Source organism: Pseudoliparis swirei, chromosome 6 (assembly GCF_029220125.1).
Source record: "Pseudoliparis swirei isolate HS2019 ecotype Mariana Trench chromosome 6, NWPU_hadal_v1, whole genome shotgun sequence".
Lineage (NCBI taxonomy): Eukaryota > Metazoa > Chordata > Actinopteri > Perciformes > Liparidae > Pseudoliparis > Pseudoliparis swirei.
In genome coordinates, this window is record NC_079393.1 from 22,275,255 (window position 1) to 22,301,571 (window position 26,317).

Genomic DNA, 26,317 nt, shown 5'->3' on the forward strand with positions numbered 1-26,317 from the left:
TCTGCCTCCCGGACTGAAATTGGAAGCTGGTTCCATAAAAGAGGAGCTTGATAACTAAAGGCTCTGGCTCCCATTCTACTTTTAAGACTCTAGGAACTACAAGTAGTCCCGCATTTAGTGAGCGTAGCTCTCTAGTGGGGCAATATGGTACGACAAGCTCCTTAAGATATGATGGAGCATCACCAATCAAGGCTTTGTAGGTTAAGAGAAGAATTTTAAAAGTGATTCTTGATTTTACTGGGAGCCAGTGCAGAGCAGCTAGTGCAGGAGTGATGTGATCTCTTTTCTTAGTTTTAGTGAGAACACGAGCTGCAGCATTCTGGATCAACTGGAGGGACCTAAGAGATTTATTAGAGCAGCCTGCTAATAAGGAGTTGCAGTAATCCAGTCTCAAGTAACGAACGTGAACCAATTTTTCTGCATCTTGAGACAAGATGTGCCTGATTTTTGAAATATTACGTAGATGAAAGAATGCAGTCCTTGAGATTTGCTTTACGTGGGAGTTAAAGGACAAGTCCCGATCAAAGATAACGCCAAGATTCTTTACAGTGGTGTTGGATGCCAGGGCAATGCCGTCTACAGAATCCACATCACCAGATAATTGATCTCTGAGGTGCTCAGGGCCGATTAAAATTACTTCGGTTTTGTCTGAGTTTAACATCAAGAAGTTGCAGGTCATCCATGTTTTTATGTCTTTAAGACATGCTTGAATTTTACAGAGTTGGTTGCTCTCCTCTGGTTTTATCGATAAATATAGTTGAGTGTCATCTGCATAACAATGAAAGTTTATGGAGTGTTTCCTGATAATATTGCCCAAAGGAAGCATGTATAAGGTAAATAAAATTGGTCCAAGCACAGAACCTTGTGGAACTCCGTGATTAACGTTGGTGGTTATCGAGGCGTCATCGTTTACAAATACAAACTGAGATCGATCTGATAAATAGGATTTAAACCAAATTAGTGCCGTGCCTGAAATGCCAATCGACTGCTCCAGTCTCTGTAACAGGATGTCATGGTCAATGGTGTCGAATGCAGCACTAAGGTCTAACAAGACCAGGACAGAGAGGAGTCCTTTATCTGCTGCCATTAAGAGGTCATTTGTAATTTTCACCAGTGCCGTCTCGGTGCTGTGGTGTTTTCTAAATCCTGATTGAAATTTCTCAAATAAACTATTATGATGTAGAAAGTCGCACAACTGATTTGCGACCACTTTCTCAAGGATCTTGGAGAGGAAGGGGAGGTTAGAGATCGGTCTGTAGTTAGCCAATACCTCTGGATCCAGAGTGGGCTTCTTCAGGAGAGGTTTAATAACAGCCACCTTGAAGGAGTGTGGTACGTGGCCTGTTAGCAGAGACACATTGATAATATCTAATAGAGAGCCGCCAATTAAAGGCAAAACGTCTTTAAGCAGCCTCGTCGGGATGGGGTCCAAGAGACAGGTAGACGTGTTCGAAGTAGAACCCGTTGAAAATAATTGGTCACGGTTATTAATTGGTCACGGTTATTAATTTGCATCTGTCGTCATGGGACGACAGATGCAAATTAGCTGAAGCTACAATCTTGTACAGAGCATCAAACGGTGACATTTATTTTTTAACTGTACATGGCCCCTTTTAAATATAGATAATAATAATTATGATGTTTGCTCACCCCCTGTCACCATGGAGACCACTGGGAGGAGAGCAGGCGGTCGCTCTGGAGACGGACCTTCAGCTATTTGGGTTCACGTGCCACATTGAGATTAATTACATAAAAGAAAGTTCCATTCAACACACAAATGGACAGGTTCATAAAAATAGGTTCACCAAAAAAAATCTGAATCTGCAAAGTTACATAGTTCAGTAAAAAAGACACTATTCACCTCATAAAGTGCATTGGAGGCTTATAGTGGCCAGAAACAACAGAATATACTGTTTAAAGTAGTGCCTCAAATATGTACTGAAGCAAATAGTACTGAACTTAATTTTTTAACACCACTGCGTGGTGTCACTTAATCTGGCTGATAAGGCTGCTCTTGTTGAAGGAGGAGAGAGCTATGATGGGGATATTATAACATCACTAATCTCCACATTGCAATCAGAGCTATCAAAGGGTTAGTTGTTCACTCAAACAGGAAAAACAAAACAAATTGGAAAGAGTCAATCAAGCTCAGTCACTACATAGTCCTGAACACAGTGAAGTTCCTGTTTCAGTGAAAATATCAGAAAAACATGCAATAAGTCATACCTCTTTATTATGAAAAACTGTGAACAACATTTTTATCTCATATTTCTGATTCCTCCAAGAGGACAAGCTTAACAGCAACCAGAGAGAAATGCAGACCACGCACACAGGAAGGAGAAGCATACACGGAGTGTAGTTCTTCTTTAGATCTTGATATAAAACCAAAATATAAATAACTTAAACAAACAAGAGAAACAAAGTCTCTTGTAACGGTTGTGTTTTTTGCCTTAATGCCTGCATTAAGAAAATTGAAGGATGGAGTAACAACTAATGTGTTTACCAGAGTAACCATCTAAATACGTGTGTAATGATACTGAGTGAGTATAGAGACAGGGTGATTATGTTGTTATTTCCTACCTACAACCCAGAAGTTGTGTCTTTTAAAATCAATCCCTTCACCTGAGCACACGTTTAAACCCATGAAGATAAAGTTGAATGAAAAAACATGGCAGATTGATTGATCTAAAATAAAATCATGCACATTTCCAAGAACACGAGCCTCCATAACTGTACTGTCTGTTCACCTACATCTCACCTCTCATTGAACTGGGTCATCACCAATGCTCAGTCAGTTCCCGCTGAGTCGGATTCAAAGGGAACTTTCTGGGAACTTTTTATCGAATGAAATTGCCTCTTCATCCAAAGAAAAATAAATAACAAATTGGATATCTGAATTAAATCCTTTCAGAATGAAAATCCTGCATGTTTTTGTTGTGCCCTGAGCGTGGTGGTTACCACTGACACATTTAAACTGTTACTTTTAGTTATTTTGGTCTTTTAAAATGATATTACCTTCCTCTAGTTGGGCTGTGGTAAATTAGCTTTTTTATTTAAATATAAACTATTATTTATGTATTTACTGTAAAACTTATTGTAAAATGTTACTCTCTTGTCAATCAAAAGTTTTCTCTGCTCATGTAAAGCTCATCAAAATGCTTAATAAGTCAGCCTGAGGGAAAAGAAAAGCACGAATAAAGAAAATATTTCTCTTGGTTATAATAATTATAATAAAACAGTTGGGTTCACTGAATGTAACTCACACTGGAAAATGAAATGATCCTCTAGTTGTACAATATACAAATAAAAGGGCTTGAGTCAATCCACATTCAATGTATTTATCCCAGGAAGTGAATTTCCGTAAAAAAAACAGACCATAAAAATAACATTCATATAAGGAACACATGAAACAATGAAAAACTAAAGCAACGAAAGTCCTCAAAACAACATTTCTGGAGACGTTTTGTAATTTTTAACTCAGTTTTACATAAAATAGTCTACCGCTGCTACTACTAGTTCATAACAAAGCTGACAGATGAACACAATGAATACATAGAAGTAATATAAAAAGTAAACATCATGACTTTCACATAAACAAAATGATGAGAGAACATAGTTTCATAGTGCTGTAACAGGACAGGGAATAGTATCTCGACTGTCTTTAGGCGTTTACAGTCCATCAATGTAGATATCTGGTTGATTGATCGATCAATAGATGGATTCTAACTAAATTAGATACCACAGACTGTACAATCTATGACCTTGTAAAAAAAATGAAGGTTGATTTCAATCCCATTTTTCTATAGAGAAGTGACAATTAATATGAGACACAGGCGACTGATGTGTACGGTGTGTTTTTAAAGAGGTTGTGAACGTATTTATTTCCTGATTAATGTTATAGTCAGATGTTACCATCGGTGTCTAGTGAAAACCACGTATCTCCAAAAAGAACTGTTTTGGAACAATACATTTTTATTTAAGAAAACCCAACTGTTGATTTAGCTTATTAATTCGTAAATGTTTCTTGAATCACAAAAGAATATTTCTGACGAAAAAAAAGTATTCAATTTGGAGCTACATGATTCTCACTGGCCGGCGATGCTCTGGGACGACGACTATGCTACCCTGAAAAAGCAATACACTGAATAGAGTATCACCAAGTCCATGCACACACATTAAATAAAAACAAAGCTGCACGTTGTCGAGCATGCTACTGCTTGGGTCCACGACGACAGCACGCCTACATTTGGCTGCACGATGACATCACCGTGAATCACGCGGGGATTCCTTACCAGAGCGCTGTGAAGAGAGCGCTCTCTGGTAAATAGGCTGCATGTTGGGAACAAGGGAGAACGTGGGCCTGTTTGGTTTCATGCATATCAAGAAAACAAGTCTGATTGTATCACATAGTGCAAAACCCTGAAGAGAACTAAGGGCATTTGAATTGACCCACATACACACCCTGTTCTGCTTCCAGAGCCAAAGACAGCAGAGTTAGTTTTCTTTGTTTTCGTCCTCCTTCGAGGTCGCTGCTACAGAACCTGTGATTCTACAGTCGTCTCACCAAAGATGGTTCAAACTGATTTGCAAACAGTTCTTCACGCTAAAACCTGGTATAATTCTCTCTGGATGCCCTCCTCAGACCTGTTCTTCCATTATCGATGTATCCTCCCCCCGCTTTGTGAACTTTGGTCTAAGCACAGCAGGTTTCAGGAAGTGTGCTCGGATAAAACAAGGGCATGTTTACAAATGTGAAGTGTTGCACAGCAGTGAACAATGCAGACACAATGCTTTTTCTTTTCCGCCCCTTAAGCTGTCACCACCTCATATTTGATGCATGCTCTTCTGGTAACCCTGACCCTGACCCTGACCCTAACACATCTCTCTTTTCTCTGCTCCCTCCAGCTTCTGTCTTTCCTCCGATATCCCCTTACCACACTGTACCTTTAACATCTTGTACCCATAGAAAATCTACTTTGTTTATTTAAATCTAGCCCTAACAATTGAATTTCAGACCTGGACAAGAAATATAAAAGTCTTTGAATGATTTGATCTCTACTTTATATTTCTGAAAGACTCCAACTCTGTATGTTTCACATTTGCAAAATAATGCTAATTCCACTGGTCATTCTCCTTCCTCTGTATTTAAATGGATTCAAGACCTTTTTGCCCAGGTCTGTTTTGTCACTATCTCTGTTAATCCTTCTTTTTTAGAGCTCGGTTCACTTTCAATTCAATCAATTTAGGAAGTTTTATTTTCTCGTACATATAAGTATGTCAAAACTCTTTGCATAAAAGTAAAAATGATTATATCAAAGCTTTTTGGAAATAATAGTAAACAATTGGTCAACAATTGCAGCTCAGTTTACTTTTTTTCTTCAGTTGACTGTATTGAAAGTGAATGGACAGACAGCCCTTGTTTTCTCCTCTTCCTCTTTTCACTACTTCCTCTTCCTCCTCAGCGCATCTTGTGTTCCACGTCAGCGTTGGCCATGTTGGAGCCATGGATGGGGTCCTGCTGTCGTCTGGACTGGGGAGAGAGAGGGATGGAAGGAGGAAAAAGGGGGAAAAGAGAGGGGGGGAGGGGAGAGGGGAGGAAAAGAGAGAGAGTGATGGAGAAAGACGAGGGGAGAAGACAGGACATGGGAAAGATAGCAAGAAAGAGATTGGAGACAAAGAGACGATACATTAAGTACAGTTAACAGGTCATGATGTAACACTTTACTTGAACATTAAGTTACAATATTTTGACACATGTATAGACACATAATCACATGAATTCACATTCATTGAATGTATTTAAACTCTAAATCTGTCCTTCTGGTCACATGACATCTATTGCATCTGTCCATCCTGGAGAGGGATCCTCCTCTGTTGCTCTCCTGAAGGTTTCTTCCCTTTTTTTCCCCCTGAAGGGTTATTTGGGAGTTTTTCCTGGTCCGATGTGAGGTTTTGGGGCAGGGATGTCTATGTGTACAGATTGTAAAGCAATCCGAGACAAATTTGTAATTTGTGAAATTGGGCTATACAAATAAACTGAATTGAATTGAATAATCATGAATTATTACAACTGTGTTCGTATTGTGTGATGAAATATCAACTGTTTCTTCCACAGCTATGAATCCTTCATAGGAGCAGTTTAACTGTTGGTTAAATAAACTCATACAATGGCCTTATATCTCCTTACCACACCTCTATAGTGTATTCTAAACTCATTATGTGCTCATAAATAATATAGGTGAATACAATGCTAGCTACAAGGTTATAAAAGGTAACCAGCAAGGAACCAAATGTGAGAACAACTGCACTAAATTAATCCACAACTATTAACCAACAATAAATTACAGTTCCACAAACTGTCACTAGAGGACGCCAGAGAGCTGCATCATGATACGGCTCAGTGCTGCTACACACTTTACTGATGTTGATATTTTAGTCAAGGGGGCAGACAGACTGTCAGACAGGCAGACCGACAAACAAACAAACAAACAGACAGACAGATAGACAGACAGACATACAGACAGAGAGATAGACAGGCAGGCAGACAGGCAGATAGAGATGAACACAAACACAACAAGTCATCATCGGAAGTCATCAGTATGACAAGAATTTTAAATATATGTCATGGTTGTGTCTGTGAGTCCCGTTAAATGACCTAAAACCAAATGAATAAATCCCTTGTTTACACTTTAGTGATAGCTGAGGGTAATAGAGAGGAGGAGAAAGGAGAGGGAGGTGAAGTGTGTGGAGAGGTGAGGCAGAGATAGTAAAGGGGTCTCTTAGTTCAACTGGAATGTAGTTTGTGTCATTTCAATGACTCACCATAATAGCAACATACACACAGTCACACACACACACACACACACACACACACGGTCACACGGTCACACATCCACACACCACATACAGTGTGTCATACTACCTTTTTGATTTCTAACAGCCAGACTGACTCCAGTCTCCTCTGGGAAGCCTGATGCTATCAGATAAATATAATAATATATAATATAAACTGTTTGACATGCCAAAAGGCGTAATATGAGAAAGGCGCTTTCAACTTAAGTTTCACTTCAGGTTTGTTCATCATGTGTGGAAATATAGAGCAAGCTGAATAAATCAAAGTCAAAGAAAAGTTAACCAAACACTTGGTTATCTGTTGACAATTTAACTCATCAGTTTCATGTTACTTTGAGTTTCTGGAGTGATATAAAATACATTCAGATGATGTAGATATTGTATAAAAGCAGCCTGTAGAGATGTAAATACGAACACGGAGGGCGCCGAGTTTACGAGCTGAATAAACAAACAACATTGCCGCTGTTTTCACTCAGCTGCTGCATCATAGCTGTCGGGTAGTGTTTGTCTTTGTAAAGGGAGCGGCCTCTGCTAATCATAAGGGCCGGAGAGCTTTCTGTATTGATCCACACGCAGATGGGAGCCTGCTGGCCACTGGGCTGCTCACCACAACTCAATACGGGAGGAGAGTGCGTGTTTGTGTGTGAAGTGACGAACTTAGAGATTTGCTCTTTCTGCGAGATTGTGCACACGTGACTGTACGGTACAGTATCTGAATGTGCATGCATGTGTATGTGTGTGTGTGTGAGTGTCAAAGCGGGGGGTCTGATGGCGATCAATACTAATGACATATTAATGCTTTCAGTGCCAGCTCATTATTCACCATTCTGAGCACTAGGAAAAGTGTGTGTGTGTGTGTGTGTGTGTGTTTTCATCCGGATCAATCCCTTCCCAATCCATCATTTTGTCAGATGCCTTCTGACCTTGAATGACTGGAATTTCACTTCTTTTGGAAGTAAAATATTGTATCTGCCAAAATGAGGCCTGATTGATTGAAGGGGAACATATTCATAATAATGTGTGAACCAGAAGGCGTTCCTGCTGTTCTGCTGAGCTTCACTGTAACTCTACTTTCTCTGACTTTTAGTGAGATGTTTCATGGTTTATGTTCTATTCATGTTTGTCAGATTGAGATTGTGTCTGGAAAATGTTCCATTTTTGGAAAGTGAAAGCCATCAGTGTGGACTTCATTTTTCATGTACAATGTAAGGATGGCACAAATATGCCGGCACTACAGAATAACTGTTTGTCAGCCCCTTTATTGTCTGTATCTACCCCTCTCTCTCTCTTTCTACGCTGCCCTCTTTCACACACTGTTCTTCGGCATTTCTGCTTCTCTTCTTGATCATCTATTATTTATTTAAAACAGACAGCATGACCATTTAGTGACTTCTGTCTGTCTTTTTCTTTCTGTAGAGTACAGATACACAGATCACCAGACAAAGAGAGAGAAAGAGAGACATAGGGAGAGTTCAGACCACAGTAATGCAAAGTCAGACTCGATTCGGCAAGGCCCGTCAGTCACACCCAGAGAATTAGCTTGGAGCTGCAAGAACTCTAAAATGTGATTCATATGCACATTGTGTGTCATGAAACAGATTTTACATTGGCTTGTTGCTCCTCTGCAAGACAATACGAGAAGAAAATTAACTAAATCCTCCCTTACTGCAACATTAGAGTATTTACCCACTATTCTTCCTCTGGATCCTAAAAACATGCTATAGAAGTCATCACTGCACTGCACAGAAAAAAAAACTAAAGCAGAATCTGAAGTCTTCAAAACATTAAGACCTAGAAGTGTTTGCCTCCACCAACAGTCATGTTGCAGTTTACATCCATGTCTGTCCAAGATGTCATCACATCATAATTTTAATTTTAACTGTCAAGATTAGCTCATGCATTCTTTGAAGTTATTGCCCAAAACGTGTTTTGTGAGGTTGAAAACCAAAATCTGGTCAGATTATCTTTGAGTCTCGGTGGACGTTTATTAAAAATTCCCTCCACGTGTTCCTGAGAATGGGACGAAGAGAGATGAAAACATGACCCAGACATAACATACATAAATAACACATGATATCCATGATATCCATAACTATACACAATATGTCCAGGGCCAAGAAGAGAATAAGAGTTGTTAAGGATTGTACAAATGTACGGCATAAGACACGCCACCAGTTGGTCTTTAAATGTGGTCAAAGAAGAAGTTATGATTGAGTGCATTCATCAGAAAGGTCAGGGAGTGAACTGCATGCAGAGAAAAAAAGATAAAAAGAGCACATGGTGGCAGAGAGAACAACTAAATGTTTGAGGGCCACAGAGAAATTGCTTCAACTTGCAGCTCCAGCAACATAAAAATGCACTTTTGTTAAAGAGAAAAAACCACACACACTAAAAAAGCATCCATTTGTTTGTGCATGTTCCTATTTGCTTATAGCCACCGTACACGTTTGTTTTTTTAAAGGATTATTCAGACGTTTTCAGAAATGTCCTCGTCAATTTCTTGCCGAGAGTTAGACGATAAGATACCACGCTCGTATTTATCCGTTAAGTATTATCTACAATCAGATGCTGGTTAGCTTTGTGGAGCACCAAATAAACTGGAATCAGGGGGAAGAAGGCGCCATTGGGACCACAATGCAACCGAAAGTGGGACAAAGTTTCTATTTTTCTCCCGAATGATGATCGGTGCCACATCGAATGCCTTTCTCCAGAGTGTGTTTTAGGGGATAGTGACGGTATTTGTATTGATTCAGCAGGAGACACGAGGTTTTCTCTTTCCCCATAAGCCTTGGGGAGGAAACATGAGATCAGTCAGATGAAAGATGACCTTCAATAAATGCCCTTCTGTCTTCTCTTTCCTGTCTTGCTGCCCCTCCCCCCCTCCTCCCCGCCTCCCTCCCCCCCTCCCCCTCCTTTCTCACCCCTCTGTTCCCTTCAAATGCTGTTCCTGCCTTTCTTTTCTCTCTAATTTGTGCCGGGCCATATGCTGCAAAGCTGTGGTAGGTCTAGTCGGGGTTGTGGATGATGATGATGATGATGATGATGATGATGTATGTGTGTGTGTGTGTGTGTCTCATTGCGTGTACTAGCTATGAAATGGTTACATCTTGGGATTTCTGTCTCTCACCCACTCCAAGCATGAAACCAGCAGCATCAGATATTATTGTGATAAAAGTCATTAGAAGTGTATATTCATGAACAACGGACACACATATACGTAAAAATATAACAAGAAACAGCTGCCTGTAGTCACACAGAACATAACAGACACACACAGGAATGCACATACATGTATCAAACATTTGGCCACACACATAGTTGCACACTTGCACACACACACACACACACACACACACACACACACAGGGTGGTTTAGTGCACGACAGTGTGATAGAGGGTGAGAAGTAGAGGACACAGACCCTGTTCTTTTCGGCTGGCTGTCTGTGTGTCATCAGTCCCAGATTTTAGAAACCACAGGGTCCTAAAAAATAAACAATTTGGGGTTCATCGGTAACTTCAGAAGGATTTCATCTCCTAGCTGGGGAAGTTAGTTTCTCTCAAGTTTGGGATGCTCACACCATTCAAACTGACGAGTGACTCTAATGTGTACATCGTGATAGTTAAATGAACAAAACAGGGTTGAAGAACAGATCTAATTACAATTTACAAATCTGTATTCATAAAATTGGTTATATCTTTAAGTCATTATTTGCTACTACTTTCCTTTCAGAGGCTTTAGGGACACCTGACAAAACTGAGTCTTTCAATAGTTCAATAACATCAAATGAAATACATTATCAGATTAGATGTGTTGTCAAACTGATCATGCACTAAACCTATGATTCAAACTTTAAAAAACAAAACAATTCAAATAAAAATATTGTAAAAGCTGAAGCGCTGATAAAACAGTGTTTGATCTTCACTAAACACGGCCATCAATATAGAATGGAAATATCGTATTATGGGCAAAAATATAACAAATTAAATTAACTTTGGTGAAAAGCATAAAACATTAAAAGTATTTACAAGTTTCCTTTTACTCTTGTATTTCGACATTCACTATTGTAGAGTGACAAATCATTTTCTGAATGTTTGCAAGCATGAAGCTACATGTAGCTTTTTAGAAATATACATTTGTAAATCTATTTCCAGTTAGGTCGAGCCAGACCGCTAACTTCTGATTTCCCGTTGCTCTTTTTTAAATAAGCTGCACAATTAAAAAACTAGCAGCTTCACTCAGACGTCAACTGGAGCTGATGAACGAGTGAGCCGCTTGAACATCTGTTGCTTCCCAACAAAAAAAAAAAGTGTTGGGCCAATGTCTCACAAATGACTGTCAAAATCTGTTCCTGAATTAATTGAATTTGACTTCTTATTTAAGTTAGTTACTTCACCTTGTGATGTAATAGCAGCTGGAATGATTGGGTGTGATGTGCTCCAGTGATGCAGATTGTGTTTAGTATTACTCTGATTGTTAACTGACTCAACTCATAGTTCTCAGATTGTTGTGGACAAATGACAGCACATGTTGAGGCAGACTAGAACCTGGATCTGACGTGTAGGCTGGCTTCACACGGCTAAGTTGGTCTCAGGAGGAAGCCGATTCGTCCTGTAACAGTTGGAGCTACCCTGCCCAGTAACAGCCCACTTCTCTTGGTATAAACACCACCTGCACTCTCACCTCCAGGTCCTCTCGGTGTGATCGGTCTCTGTCTTCAAAGTCTCGGGTTCTGCGTCGAGACTCTTCGAACGACGCCTGGGCCAAAGCGTCCTCTTGCTGCACACACACACACACACACACACACACACACACAAATAGGCCGATAGAGAGTGAGTTTAAACAAGGAAAAGCTAATGACGTCTCTCAGTCTGTGCACGTGTTGTGTTACCTGCGCCCTCTCTTCATCGTACTCCAGGTATCCCATCCCATCCAGCCTCTGAAGGTCGATCCAACCTCTCCAGGTCACACACACACCGTTCAAAATCATGGGAGCCTTTAAATAGACCTGGTGGGAGAGAGACAGAGAGAGAGAGATAGTTTAGATCTTATAACAGACATTTTCATTTTGTAGTTATAATCTTCTGCTCGTAACGTTCAAACGAAATAAACCCGAGATGAACTCTCCTTTTATAATGTTTTTTTTTGGGTGGGGGAAAATTAAATAAAAGCACAAAAGCTTAATACGACCTCGAGTTTATCCAGAATAATAAAAAGCTCAGTGTTTGGGTGATGGTGGCCGTCCCACCTCCACCCCCATTACTGCTGTGAAAGAGAAAAAACCACCAACTATGTCAAAACCTCTCCAGTACAATTGGGTACTGCTAGTAAAATACACACACACACACACACACACATTAGAGTGCATTTACATATGTGTGCATGTGCGGAGCAGTTGAAGTGAGTGTGTTTCCATGAGTGTGTGTAACCATCAAGCATGTGGACACAAAGTCTAAAAACATGTTCTTCTGCGTGTGTTTTTGTGTGTGCGTAAATCTTCATGGAGTTTGTGACTAACTCAATGGATGTATTCACACACTGGCAGACACACGACCATGTGGCATTTTATTTTGGGATAATGACCTTGTTTATTTATTGAAAGTAAATGCCATGTTGCTTGAGTCCTCCAGTGGAGACTCATGTTGAGTCTGATATTAACAAATACAAAACACATCATCAGACTGCCCACGAATCATCACGTCTGTCTGGGTTGACCTTGTGTTGTCGGTTGTGTCTACATGTGAGAGGGAGAGCAGGCTAGTGGGAGAATGTGTCATGATAATAAAGGGATTAGAAGTTTTTACTTGTATTCTATTAACCCATTTCTCCTCCTTGTGTGCTCTCAGAAGTACAGCGTCAGTCTGTCAGACTTGTGTAACCCTATCGGCAGCTGAGGAGCCAAATATTTCCCTCAGGAGTCGGTGCAGACAAAAACAGAGCTAAAAAAAGAGAATATTGGACATACAGTACATGTTCCTGGTGGCCAGAAGCCCAATCCAAACACAGCCAAATGGTCCTTTAGTCGTACATGTGATCAAACGCTTGATAAAGCAGGATGCAGGAAATATGCAAATGTTTTGCTTTCTTTATTCCATCTTTTTTTCCTCCGTCTTCCTCTTTTCCACAGCATCCATTTCCATGAGTAATAGACGACAGACAAAGAGACACAGTGAAACACGGACGCCGTCTGTTCTTTTCTCAGGGTAGAATGTTTTCATGTGGTATTTTTATCTGAGTAAACAAGTATTTAGGAATAAACTTCTTTTTTTTAATCAAAAGCACTCCCAAAATGCACACATACACACAGATGACTGGATGTTTCTGTGGGATGCTGGGCGAGCTCGAAGTTCCTGCATTTTTACACCAGCTATTTTTGAACAGGCTCTCACAGGGACCTCTTTTACCACAGCTACCCACAATGCACCAGGGTTGCTAGGGAGGCCGCACTCCAAGAGACTTTGGCTTTTTTGTGTTTATAGGAGTTCATCTTTATTTTTTGTTGAGTGAGTTAGGGAGACACAGAGAGAGATGTCTTCCACATCTGTGGGGCTGCATGGTGCTTTTAAAAGAAAGCTTCATTTGGCTTGACAGGGAAAACGTCTGTGTATATGTGTGTGTGTGTGTGTGTGTGTGTGTGTGTGTGTGTGTGTGTGTGTGTGTGTGTGTGTGTGTGTGTGTGTGTGTGTTTTAGGGGGAAATATGTAGAAACGGCCCCACCACAGACTTCCTCTGAGAGAGAACCATGTCAACCCCCACATCCCCACACACACACACACACACACACACACACACATGAAGGCAGGAACTCATACACTGCAGCCCACTGTGAATAAGAAAAGGAAGCAGTGTAGGGTGGACACTCAGACTCTAAACCAAGCAGCTCTTTACTTCAGGTCTAGCCGGCCGTGTTTTATTGATTTGTTTTTAACTGCCAGCGATAAACACGATGAGTCGGCTGTTGTGTTTTGTGTTGATTTCTAAAGAGGTTAAAAACATCTCGGCATGAATATAATTACTCCACTACAATTATTATGAGAGTTGTAGCTAATAGTTACTTTGCAGATTAATATTTTCCACATTTGGAAATAAATGTGTACATAAAAACTTCTAAAATATTATGATGCAATGGTGAGCTAACTTAATTAACCCTTGATAATATGTGGAGTTTCCTAGTTCAGCTTCAGTGCTGCTCACTGAAACACACGCTTGTTCCTCTGAGCTCTGGCAAATGTGCTCAATTCATTTCCTTCCACATTTAAAAGCTGAATTTTGTAATTTCTTTTACCATTTCAACTCCAGCTTTGTTTGCATGGAGCACTGCGGAGGCTCAGGGTGAGACCTTGGGGCACTTCAAGTTGGTTTTCCGTTCAGTATCTGTTCAGTTTGGCATGCAATCCAGTACGAGCCTTTAATATTTAGATTACATTTTTATGGACAATGAAATGTTTCTAAGACATATTGCAAAATGTCACAACTTAAATTCATGATTTTTTTGTGTTTTTAACCTCATCTATTGTTTAAGGTAAGTCACCCTTTGGGATCAAATACCTTTTTCAAAGGATGAAGTTTCAAATGCAAAACTGTGATCTAAAAAGATGCTTTCGGCAGTTGCAAATATTTTCCGTGACAACAGCAACCAGCTGCAGCCTCGTGATTCACCGTGTGTCACGTATGAGGTCATTCACTGGTGGATGTCTTTCTGTGAATTAGGAGCATAACCTTGTTATTTTCTTACATTTAAACCCAACACCATGCTGAGACCTGAACATACTGACACTGCCAGCCTTCAGAGTCAAATCTCTCCTTTATGATCTTGACCATTCCAAGCACTGTGTGTGTGTGTGTGCATGTGTGTGTGTGTGTGTGTGTGTGTGTGTGTGTGTATGCATATGGGAGTGTGTGTGTTGGCAGACAGTGTGTGACGCAGATGTAGAGGGATGTGCTGGCATAGTGCCTCTCATTCAGCCTGGTGCCAACCATCTCATCAGCACAACTGCCCACTGCTACCCCCCCCCCCCCCCACACACACACACACACACACACACAGACCAGTGCCCACAAGGTCTGTGCCCACAATGGACACTTCTGTTTTCAGCCTTGTGAGTTTTGAAGTCTTCCTCTCCCACGCACATGCATGCAAAAATGCCTGCAAACAGACAGACAGACACACACACACCCTTGAATAAAGCACGGTGGCTCAGTGGTTAGCACTGTCGCCTCACAGCAAGAAGGCCCTGGGTTCGAATCCCGGTCGTCCCGGTCCTTTCTGTGTGGAGTTTGCATGTTCTCCTCGTGTCTGCGTGGGTTTACTCCGGGTACTCCGGTTTCCCCCACCATCATAAAGACATGCACCGCAGCCTCAGCCCGGTTCGTATGGATGTGAATGAATGTTGGTGGTGGTCGGAGGGGCCGTAGGCGCTGATTGGCTGCCACGCTTCCGTCAGTCTGCCCCAGGGCAGCTGTGGCTACTGATGTAGCTTACCACCACCGGTATGACTGTGTGTGTGTGTGACTACTGGACTCTGTAAAGCGACTTCGACTGTCTAGAGAAGCGCTCTATAAAATAAATTATTATTATTATTATTATAAACTAGTGCTGTGAAAAATAACGCGTTAACTCAGTTAATTAAATTACAGGATTAACTAGTTTTTTTTTTTTTTTTACGCATTTAACGCATGCGCAGAATGAGCTTCCAATCCGTCTGTTGTTGATCGTCTCGAACCCCCCGTCAACAACTCTTCTCGGAGCTCTTGCCTGTCTTGAGAGCCCTGTAAATGTATATATGTGATTAATCATGATTAATCCACAGAAACCTGTGATTAACCTGATTAAAATTTGTAATCGTTTCACAGCCCTTTTATAAACACAATCAAATAAAGAGCACAAAGATCTAATAATGCCTCTTTTAATTCCTCCTTCATCACGACTATCTCTGCCCCTCTTTACTTTGTCTGAGCGTGTGTCTGATTTAGTGAAGTAATTATCTGGTTATTCTCCAGAAGAATGTAACATCAATGACCGTCAGAAGAAGATGAGCTCTACCGACTGTCTGGAAATATGTGTGTGTGTGTGTGTGTGTGTGTGTGTGATTCGTACAATACACTTTTGTATGTGTCTGAGTCAGTAGCCCGTCACAGACAACTCATGCTCTCTTAGTCTCTTTCTTTCTTGTATCAAATATCATCACCCTTTTCTTTTCTTGTCTTAGATTAGAAAATGAAAAGGAAAAAGAACACAAACACCCACGCACCCACACACATACACACACATACACACACATACCCAAGCATACACATGCTGTCAATGTTGTCTGTTGGAATAAAAGAGTACAAAAGAAGGTAGAGATCATGAAGGAGAGGGAGGATGATACAGACAGAGAGAGAGAGAGAGTCAGTCAAAGTGTGCATTTCTAGAATTCTTTTGTTCTATCTATATTTTAAGTTATTGTTTGTAGATTAATCGTAACATGTAGTTTACAGTAAAGTAAACTTCACATTACGGGTGGGTGACAAAGTTATACAGTGATATCAATAGAGAAAGAGACAAATGACAGAGAGGAGTGTGATGCTGTAATCAGTGTGTGTGTGTGTGTGTGTGTGTCAGGTGTGACAGCAGCCGGTAAAGATAAAGCACATTACTGACCTTCTGTTCCTAATCCCACACTGAATACAGTCTAACGTCTACTGATCTATTGTCTGACACACACACACACACACACACACAGAGACACACTCACACACACACCCAAACGCCACCTGCTGAAGCAACATAAGTATACTAGCATGGTACTCTCTCTCTCTTCTTCTGCTCTCTGTTCACAGTCAACGTTTTCACACGTACACACACACACACACACACACACACACACACACAAGCACATTCAGTCACTTGTCAAGGCTGATGTGAAATATGTTGTTTACTCCCAAACAGTCGAAGATAAATGTGTTATCTTCTAGAAATCATGAAGCCTTTGTTTAACAAAAACTATGATTGATTGTCCATTGTGTCCTGAGCTGAACGAGAACTAGTGTAAACATGTTCAGTATTTAAATACTGAAGACCTTTGTCAGCTCATATGTTTCCTATTGCAAAGTAATTGTTCACTGGTTCGCTGGTCGTTTGGATTTCCATTGTGAGTCTGTAACTGCCTGTAGACGCACAATGAGCATCATCGCCATGCAAAGTCCTCTCAAGGTACCGGAGGGCCAACACCAATGTTTGTTCCTCTGGCTTGGCATGAAAATATCATGCAAACCCACACAGGAGATACAAAACCAGACCGGGAGAGAGAGAGAGAGAGAGAGAGAGAGAGAGAGAGAGAGAGAGAGAGAGAGAGAGAGAGAGAGAGAGAGACATTTTCAAAAAATGAAACTAAAAATAAGCAGAAATCAAATAAAAATAAAAATAATAAAGAATTAACAATGTATTATGTTCCTTTTAAATGAGACAGAATTCAGAATTATCTTATTTATTTATTTTCTATCACTTATGTGTCGTGCTTCATAATAATAATAATAATAATAATATAGGCTTGTATTGATCCCACAGTTGGCGAAATTCTTCCAACATTGGCTTTTAAACTAAACTAAACCTACCGCCATAATGATCATGCTTTAGTTGCTTGGCGGCAAATATTAAAGGTAAAAGAAATATAACATGTTGACGGTGAAAGTTCTGCAGATAACCTCAATATTAACATATCCCTGTTACGTAAATTGCCATATATTGTAACCGTTCCCCTCATCTGATCTCAATGTATATGTTATATTCAGGAGAAGAGGAGCACATCTCATGTTTAAAAAGTTCACACAAACGTAAAAGTCCAGGTGAGTGTTGCTCATACTTCAGCTCAGCAGACGCTTACTGGAAGGAGGACTAAGAATAGAGAAATGGAGCTGGCACACACATGCTGGATTTCACACTCCACTGACTTGTCTCTCGACACAGTTTTCTATCAAAACCCTGCGTTTCTGTTTTACCTCTCACACACACACAGTGTTTTTCTGCCTCCACCTTCTATGCGTAACTGCACTTCGACAGCGATTCACTCAAACACAAAGACATGATCCCAACATGAAACACCGCGACGCACAAAGAGCAGATCAACAGAGGACCCTGCCTATGCTTCAATGCATTATGGGAGTGGGTGTGGTCACTGATCTAAGGCCTGGAGCAGGAAATATGAAACCCTGTGGGAGGAGACGGCATAGGTACTGTGTGTGTGTGTGTGTGTGTGTGTGTGTGTGTGTGTGTGTGTGTGTGTGTGTGTGTGTGTGTGTGTGTGTGTGTGTGTACTGGGAATGGGTTTTATTGAGGTCTTAACATGAGACTCCAACTGTCCGTGAGGCTCCGAAGAAACTCCTTTTAAATTAAACAAACTTCTTTAACAATTATTCATGACCTACAAGATGAACAAGGAGTAAAGGGGCACACACACACACACACACACACACACAGACACAGACACAGACTGTCGGATGCAAAACAGCAGAAGCAGAGGGAACCAATTAGTGGTCTGGCTTTGATGATGTCACTGACAAGTCACGCACCGGTGGCATAGCTTCCGTTCATGGGGAAACATAACACCACACAGAGCGCACACACCCACACACACACATACACAGCGCATACACACACATACACAAATACACACTTAATGTTGTAATGCATATGACAGAGGAGAATCCTGAAAGTTTAAAGCTGATAACTAAATTACAGGGCAGCAGAGGCATCAGATAATAAATGATCCTTGTGTGTGTGTGTGTGTGTGTGTGTCTGTCTGTGCATTTATAAAAGAGAGAAATAGATAAATCATCGTCATCTCTAAGAACTACAGGTTGTGAGTATGAACCAGATCTATTGACAGGATCAATAGAAAACTCGCCTGGAAGACAAAATCTGACAAAGTTGTAAAACTTCAGCATCGTGATGATCAAATGATTCTCTCTCTCTCTTTACCCTGAAACCCGACGACTTTGAACTGAAAAGGTGAAACGCACAAACGGGGATACACAGCTGAACTTGGAGACATCAGGCATCTTTAAACGCTGATTTTAACGCTCGTTCCCGAAGACCGGATGGTGCTGCAGCTCTGGGATCTGAACCGCCACCACAACATCGTCTGCAAGTCAATCTGGCTCCGGCTCTGATTGTCTTGGAGCGCTCGTCCTTCTACAAACACTCGCACAACAGTTCAGTGAAGAGTCAACACGTTGGACACTGGTTGTATTATGGAACTTCTTCAGAGAGTTAGATGGATTTTATTCCATTTGTATTAATTTAAACTCTTAAAGAGATACAGTTTTGTGAATCACTCTTTACTGGCCTGCCCACAGTACAGCTAGAGTTGTATCTCTCTCTCTCTCAGTGTGAAGCTGCAGCGCTGCTCAGGTACAATAACATAATGACTTCACCAACACCTGTGTCCATATTTGCCAAATGTTCTATGGACTCCTAGCAATCGAGAAACAACTTTTAACTACTAGAACAATAATGGTATCTGATGTGGGACAGAGGATTCAAGACTACAGAGGAAATAAAGTTGGGGAGTGACCTCTTGTTGCATTAAACCGTCATGGTCAGTTCACGACATGACAGCTGTGTGAGGTGGCGCTTATAGACAGTGGAGCTTAATGCTGATAACACACTCACAATTACAATGCAACATATAGATTATATCTAGCAGGTATAACGTCCACCATGTTCACCACATTAGTTAAGCTTCTTAGCATCTCTTTGGCGCCTTTTCCTAATTTGTTGCATTAAATCATGGAATTCAAACGTCTTATATTTGTTTTTTATGGAATCGACGCACACAAAATAGTCAAAATTGGTGAAGTAGCGTCAGAAGAGTGCAGATCTCCTAACGACCACCGCTCTCATGTCTGAGTCGACACCACCCGGAGAATACAGCCAGAACTTGGCAACCCAAAATACTTCAGTTTTCTGCAGCCGAAAGCAAAATTAGCTGTGGAGAGATACAGAGGTGCACACTCACTCACAGGTGCAGACAAAGAAAAACACACACACACTCACACTCGCACTCTCACACACACACGCATAAGCAATTGCATGTGGAGAGATTTGTTTTTAAAAAGACGCTGTGTTCAGTTACAGGAAATATTTTAAGAATGAAAACAGCTCTGAATGTGTTTCTGTCCTGGGTTTTGGGCTTTTTGTGACAGTCCATCCTCCTCCATCATGTTGACAGACACTCGTATGCTACTCATTTAGTCCTCCCCCCTACAACCACTCATCTCTGTTTCTCCGTTCAGCCTCTTTTCACTCTTTTCCCTCTATCGTAGGTTGTGTTTACTGTCTATATGTGTGTGTGTGTGTGTGTGTGTGTTATTTTGTGCGTTGATATGTACAGTATGTGTTTGCAAGGCTTAGCAATGAGTCTCTCGTCACCATCTCATTGGAGTATACTGCACACATACACATACATAAACACACACGCACACACACTCACTGCACATTAAGAAACTACAGTGAAATAATTAATGTAAATCACTTTGGATAAAGTCACACAGACCTTTCCACTTGTTAACGATCGCTACTAATGCAAGTTTTTAAAGTTCAGAAATCCAAATCTCATCCTGTTGAGGCTGTAGAGGGAAAAAAAAGGAATCAAAAATATGTTATATATTTATATATATATATATATAGGTCAACTGTATGCATTACATTTTCACACACACACACACACACACACACACAAACACACAGGGGAGGTGGTGAGGCAAACTGGATGGATGGAATGCAAGACAGGAAGGGAAGAGAAGACCAGTATCTGTTTTACATGAAAGGCACAAGAAGCATGGCGGCAGTTTCTTCACACAAAGGAAACCACAAACCCAACTCTTTGGCCGATGAGAAATGGATGACTGAACTCGGCGAAATGTTTGACATGATGGAAACATACAAATGGATCCGTGATCAAAGAGTTGAGGATCACGTAAACTCCAAACCTTTGACCAACAAGGGGGTCGTGAGTGTTAAGAACCACAGGAGAGGCAGGGAAGTCACAAAGAGCTATGGATGAAAAAGGGAAATGTGTCTCACTTATGATGAAGGGGATGTGCTAAAGAAATGAGCACGTCTCAGTTTGCACAGTCGATCGAGCTACACGTGTCAGGATCAGTTATGTGTATTTAAACAGTTGAACCCAGTGTTTGGAAAACAATCGCTGATAATCCAAAATGATCGAACTACATTGAGAGTGACTGCTGGTAAACCAGCTGCAGATGCCATAATGCATGTCTAGAAATGGGTTAACGCTTGCTAGAAAGTTAGCAGCTCGCGCTAAATTTAACCTTATCCACAGCTGGCTCCCATTAGCCTGCACGACACTGAGAGCCTGTTCTTCTACTCTTTCTCTCTCCTTCACGCACACACACGATATCCAGTCGCCAAGTTTAACCTGGCTGTGCTTTCCTTGTTGGTTTGGCACCGTCTGTGTTTGGACATGAAGGCGGGAGAGAGGGGAGGAATGGAAGGGTGGAGGAAGGACAGAAGTGATTGCGTGAAGGAGAGGAGGAGGAGGAGGAGGGGGTGGGAACGAGGAATTAAGTTTAAAAAAATAAAACATAAGGAACGGAACGAGGGAGGAGGGGAGGGTTGAGCAGACAGCGGCGTGGTGGTTCATATAATATGCCATAAGAATAACAAACAGGAAAAAGAAGGGAATGTGAATGAAAGAAAATATGGAGAGAAAAGTAATAAAAATAGAGCCACAGGGGACTTGTGAAGCGGCACCCCAGTCTGAATTACAGTTAATGAGCTACCGTCTTCTCCTTTTCAACTCTTCTTCAATCCTAGCAGGCTCATTATTATTTTTACCCCAGTATTCACATGTGTGTTCAATGTTACCCAGTATTACTTTCACCCATTCATCTCTATTCATCTATGTATTGGTGTGTTTTATAAAGAAATATGTCTGATACACAAAACTGAAATTAAAGAAAACATATTTTTTCAGGCTATACCGAATGTTGTGGAAGAGGAAAAAAATATTCTGGATGAATAAGCGTCACTAAGCGTCACACATGTGAGTGTGTGAAGCGAATCCTGTGACAGTAATTAAGAGAAGAAGTTGCAACGTACACAAGATCTCTGCCACGGCCTGACGGTTGTATTCTACAGGGAGGTCCGGCAGGATCGGAGGGCGGGCTGCAAGTGTGTGTGTGTGTGCGAGTGTGTGTGTGTGTGTGTGCCCATGTGCGCTCGCTCGGCTTCAGTGCTACAGAGCCACTGTGAAACTGCTTTACATTGACGACTTCAAGCCTCATTAAAACTTAATAGATCTGTGAGCACCGTTGAGGTGACACAGAAGAGGGTATCGTCTTACACACACACAACTCCACACTCTCCGTCTCTGCCATACACATGCATGCAGTCTATTTCTCTCTTTGTGTGCCACACACCACATCAGAAATCTCTTCTGCAAAATGGCCATAAACACAAGCGTCCGCACACACACACACAGCTCCCAACCATCAGGGCACTTGTGTTAAATAATTAACAATGTGCGATTAGTCTGTCAGACTTGGGGCATGGAGGTCCATCGATTTCCCAGAATGCATTTTTAATGAGCCGCCAGACAGCATTCATTTCAGCTGGCCAGTGTCCGTGGAGGGTCTTCTGACACACACACACAAAACCCAGGCTCAGTGCCAGGGGAGACAATTAACATACACATCAACACAACAGCACCACCACCAGCAGCACCTTACAGCTGATATCACCTTGACAACAGCAGCAGACTAACATATGTTGAGCTCCTTAAGTTCTATAAACTGTTGTCTTAATCAAGCGCGGGCACACCTGACTAATGAAGTGTCAGAAGACGCTCAGCAGTGATTTACCTGTGTCACCCCATTTTAGACAGAGGTCACTGCAGATCAGTGAATATCCAATACTCACTTGTGTGACGCCTAAACTGATTGCTTTATTTTGTGTTTGTGAAGCTGAGCACAACCTGACACACACATCAATATGTAGTCTAAGGCCTTGAACCAGGAATAGACGTCACTGTACACACAACTAAACATGACTTACTCGGGGGGGAAGAAACTCAACGTTGGCACTCGTGAATTCTGAATCCACACAATGTTTGTTGTCTCTTTGGGTGTCTGGACTGTCATTTTCATTTCATTAAAAAAAAGAGGAAGTGGAAGCAAAAGAGCATTTTCTTTAGGTCAAAGTTTCATATTGTCATGCGTGTTAAAAAAAAAAGTCAGATGAATCAAACGTCTGTGACTCAAGCATGTGACAGATGGTGAGGATGTGTTCAACTCCAAATGATGGTGATGCATACACTTAATCAGACAAAAGGATAACAACATATGTTCTTATTTTCCAATCTCAATGCTGCAATGTGGGCCATGTGACCTTATCAACAGGTGAAGAGCAACAGAGAGAATGTGTGTTTGTGTGGATATCCTGCACTTGTCCTACCTTTCCTGTGTCTCTCTCAAAGTCAACGTACTCCCTGGCAGGAACCTGCCTCTGGTCTCCGTGCAGGTTGGCAGGAAAGAACTGGAGGGAGAGGTTGGTACCTGTGGCTACGAAGGCCTGCAGAGAGACAGAGAACAACGTCTCCATTGAGTGAATTATAATACATTATTGAAAATGTTGTTGCCGATATATTGCAAACAATTTCACATCCATTAAACCCAGAGCATGACAAAAGTAACGAGAATGTTTACTGTTTAGGTTTTGAGCTTTGCTGTTAGTGAACAGCTGCTTGTCTAAATGCCTTGATGGGAAAGCAGCTGCTCAGTTTTATATGGTGGTATGTGTGTTAATGAGAGCGGTGAGGGTCAAAAATATGTCACAATGTACAGTTGGAAGACCAAAAGAATGAACTGAAATAGGATAAAAGCATTGCATAAAGCTGCAGAGGAGGTTATTGGTTTCAGCATTAAGCATTTATGAATGGTAAAACGACCCACCAGTGATTTAACATGTCAAAGTCAGTTTACTGTCACAAGGAATATTAAACTGCAAACAGCAGTGCATGGTCTTCTGTGGCTCTGGAGGAGAAAACCCCTGAAGAGACATCTCATATGTTCTCAGATTTTCACTTATGAAAGAGAGTAGGCTCCAAATGTATTGGAGACTTTACGTTAATAATAATGTAATACTTACAGACATTGGTGCTTACTGGGCTGGAAGGATCTAAACAAGAACACTTTTGTGTTGCATTGTTCCATCAAAGATCTTCACTTTGAGCTACATTTCAGGGCTCATTTGTATTATTGACGCATCTGCCAATTACTCTGGAAATCGTTTAGTTTATAAAATACTGAATAACATCTATCAAGGTTTTCCTAGAGCCCACGGTGACATTTCATAATTGACCAAACATTTTTCAGTTTACAACGATAAAGAACAAAGACACGCAGTTCATCCTCAGATATTAAGAATAGATATGGCTGGACCAGATCATTTTGGCTGCAAAGTGATTGATTACTAAATAGCAGTTCCTCTCACCAGTCCTCCAAACATATACAAGTTAGGGCCCCTTATATATAAAAAATACCACTTATAGTGGTGCAGCTTTAATCACCTTTTAACCAAGATTATCCAGTTGGTTGTTGTTGAAGCTTAAATAGCAAAATGTCTGAGTAAGCTTAAATATCGTATTGCAGTCTTAGCCTGAAAGACTTTGAGTTTGATAGACTGTAGTTGTTCTTTTATTCCTTTCTTTAACATGTCCGTCCTCCGTCTTTCTCTGTTTCTGCTTAGTCTGACGACCGTTCTCCTCAGAACGAAAGCACAACGTCAACCACTGGCCTCCACACACATAATCACATCATACTGTAAAGCTTTCTTCATTTTTCTCATGTAAATGGCTTCATGCTCTAGTGGGAGGCATTCCTATCAAGATACACACACACACACACACACAAACACATAGTTATGCACACACACATGGAGAAACAAAAATAAAATGAAAATCAATAGAATGCATTTCACTGTTGCAGTCAGAAAGCAATGAATTACGGCAAGGCAGAAAATCAAGTTAGAAAATGTCTTGTTTTATGCATACCAGTGTGTGTGTGTGTGTGTGTGTGTGCGTGTGTGTGTGGTGTTTGCTGAGACAGATCAATACTAATGGCATTAGGGCTGCGACTGAGCTGGAAGCATTATGAATTATGCACCCTGTCAAATTTGAGAAAACTGAATGAAAGAGAAGGAGAGAACAGGGAGTGGAAGAGAGGGAAATTACGGGAGGAGAAAGCTGAAAATGACTAAGTGTACATGGACACACAGAGAAAAATAGGTCTCTCATTACACACATGGATACACACACACACACACACACACACACAAACGAGAGCTCAAAGAACACCCGAGTCATCATTTCGCCTGTATTTGAAGTATTGGATTACAACCATCTGATTCTCATTTGCTGTCTACTACTGCGGGAGGAGGAAAAAAAGAGGGAAGGAGAGGCAGAGAGAGGAGAGAGATGGAGGGAAACTGGGAGACAAAGGAGGGGAATAGAAAAAGAGTGGGAGGAAGAAAGAAACGCAGGAAATGAGAGTGAGGAAGTGAAAATAAGGAGAAAAAGGCGATGGGGGGAAGGAGGCGTAGTGAATGTGTAATGATAGTCAAACTAAGAGAAAGAGAGGGAAAGAGAGGGAGATATAGAATAAAGTCAAAGAAGAACAGAGAAAATAAAAAGAACTGAACAGACAGAGATAAATAGAGGGATGGGATAGAAGAAGACACCAGAGCAGCATGGAAATCAATAATAGCTGAGAAGGGACTCGTCTCTAATGAGCTGAAGATAATTTACTTTGAATTATTGTTCCATTTATCAGATCAATCAGTTTAGAGCCGCCCCGTAATGCCAAGCTGCACATCTGTGTGTGTGTGTGTGTGTGTGTGATCAGTAATACACAGCTCAGCTTACAAATTGCATTTTTAAATGACAGAGATTGTACTCAGTTATGTAAAAAATAAGCCTAGGATTGCAAAACAATGTAAAAGCTCAGCTAGTTTAGTTTTCTGACATTGTGTTATATTACAGTATCTTTGATAACAAGTAGAATATATAAAGGTGTATAAGGGATACAAAGGATAACCCTCTGAAGACAATGAAAAGTAGCCGGACAACTTTAACTTAATACAGAACATATGAACGGTATAACGTGTCTTTTATTTTCTCTCCACTTTAACAGGCCTTTTTATTTATTTACTTAAGCTGCTTCTGTAAATAACAATTTGCTCTCAAATGACATGTAGAATGAAAAGCACTTACGGCGGAGTAAAATGAAAACATTTTTTTATGTTACATTATTTACTTTTTTCCGAGAGTCAGTCTGGAATTATGCTGAGACCGCTTGTGAGAAGAGAACGCACCGTTCCCCTCCAGACATGTTGTCGGACAGTCAAACTACTCTGCTTGGAAGGATGATTAGTTTGCATACAAATCTTTCCCAAAAATAAATTAA

The 26,317-nt window shown here is 40.9% G+C and overlaps 1 protein-coding gene and 1 long non-coding RNA gene across 4 annotated transcripts in view; one reads left to right on the top strand and one right to left on the bottom strand.

Moving 5' to 3' along the window:
• The window catches only part of LOC130195805 (uncharacterized), a 139,422-nt gene that overhangs the window by 73,890 nt on the left and 39,215 nt on the right, over positions 1–26,317 (top strand). The gene's annotated exons all lie outside the window — the stretch shown is intronic.
• Positions 2,216–26,317, bottom strand: part of cbfb (core-binding factor subunit beta) — a 26,982-nt gene continuing 2,880 nt past the window's right edge. Inside the window, exons 3-7 of one of the 3 annotated variants that reach the window (XM_056417509.1) lie at positions 23,310–23,426; positions 11,742–11,858; positions 11,534–11,629; positions 10,272–10,333; positions 5,349–5,525 (exon numbers count right to left, since the gene is read on the bottom strand). In XM_056417509.1, the coding sequence (XP_056273484.1) occupies positions 10,304–10,333; positions 11,534–11,629; positions 11,742–11,858; positions 23,310–23,426 (360 nt within the window). In that variant the 3' untranslated portion in view covers positions 5,349–5,525; positions 10,272–10,303. Of the gene's footprint in view, positions 5,531–10,271; positions 10,334–11,533; positions 11,630–11,741; positions 11,859–23,309; positions 23,427–26,317 lie in introns of all 3 variants that reach the window. The other 2 variants (XM_056417508.1, XM_056417507.1) reach the window with 2 other exon arrangements.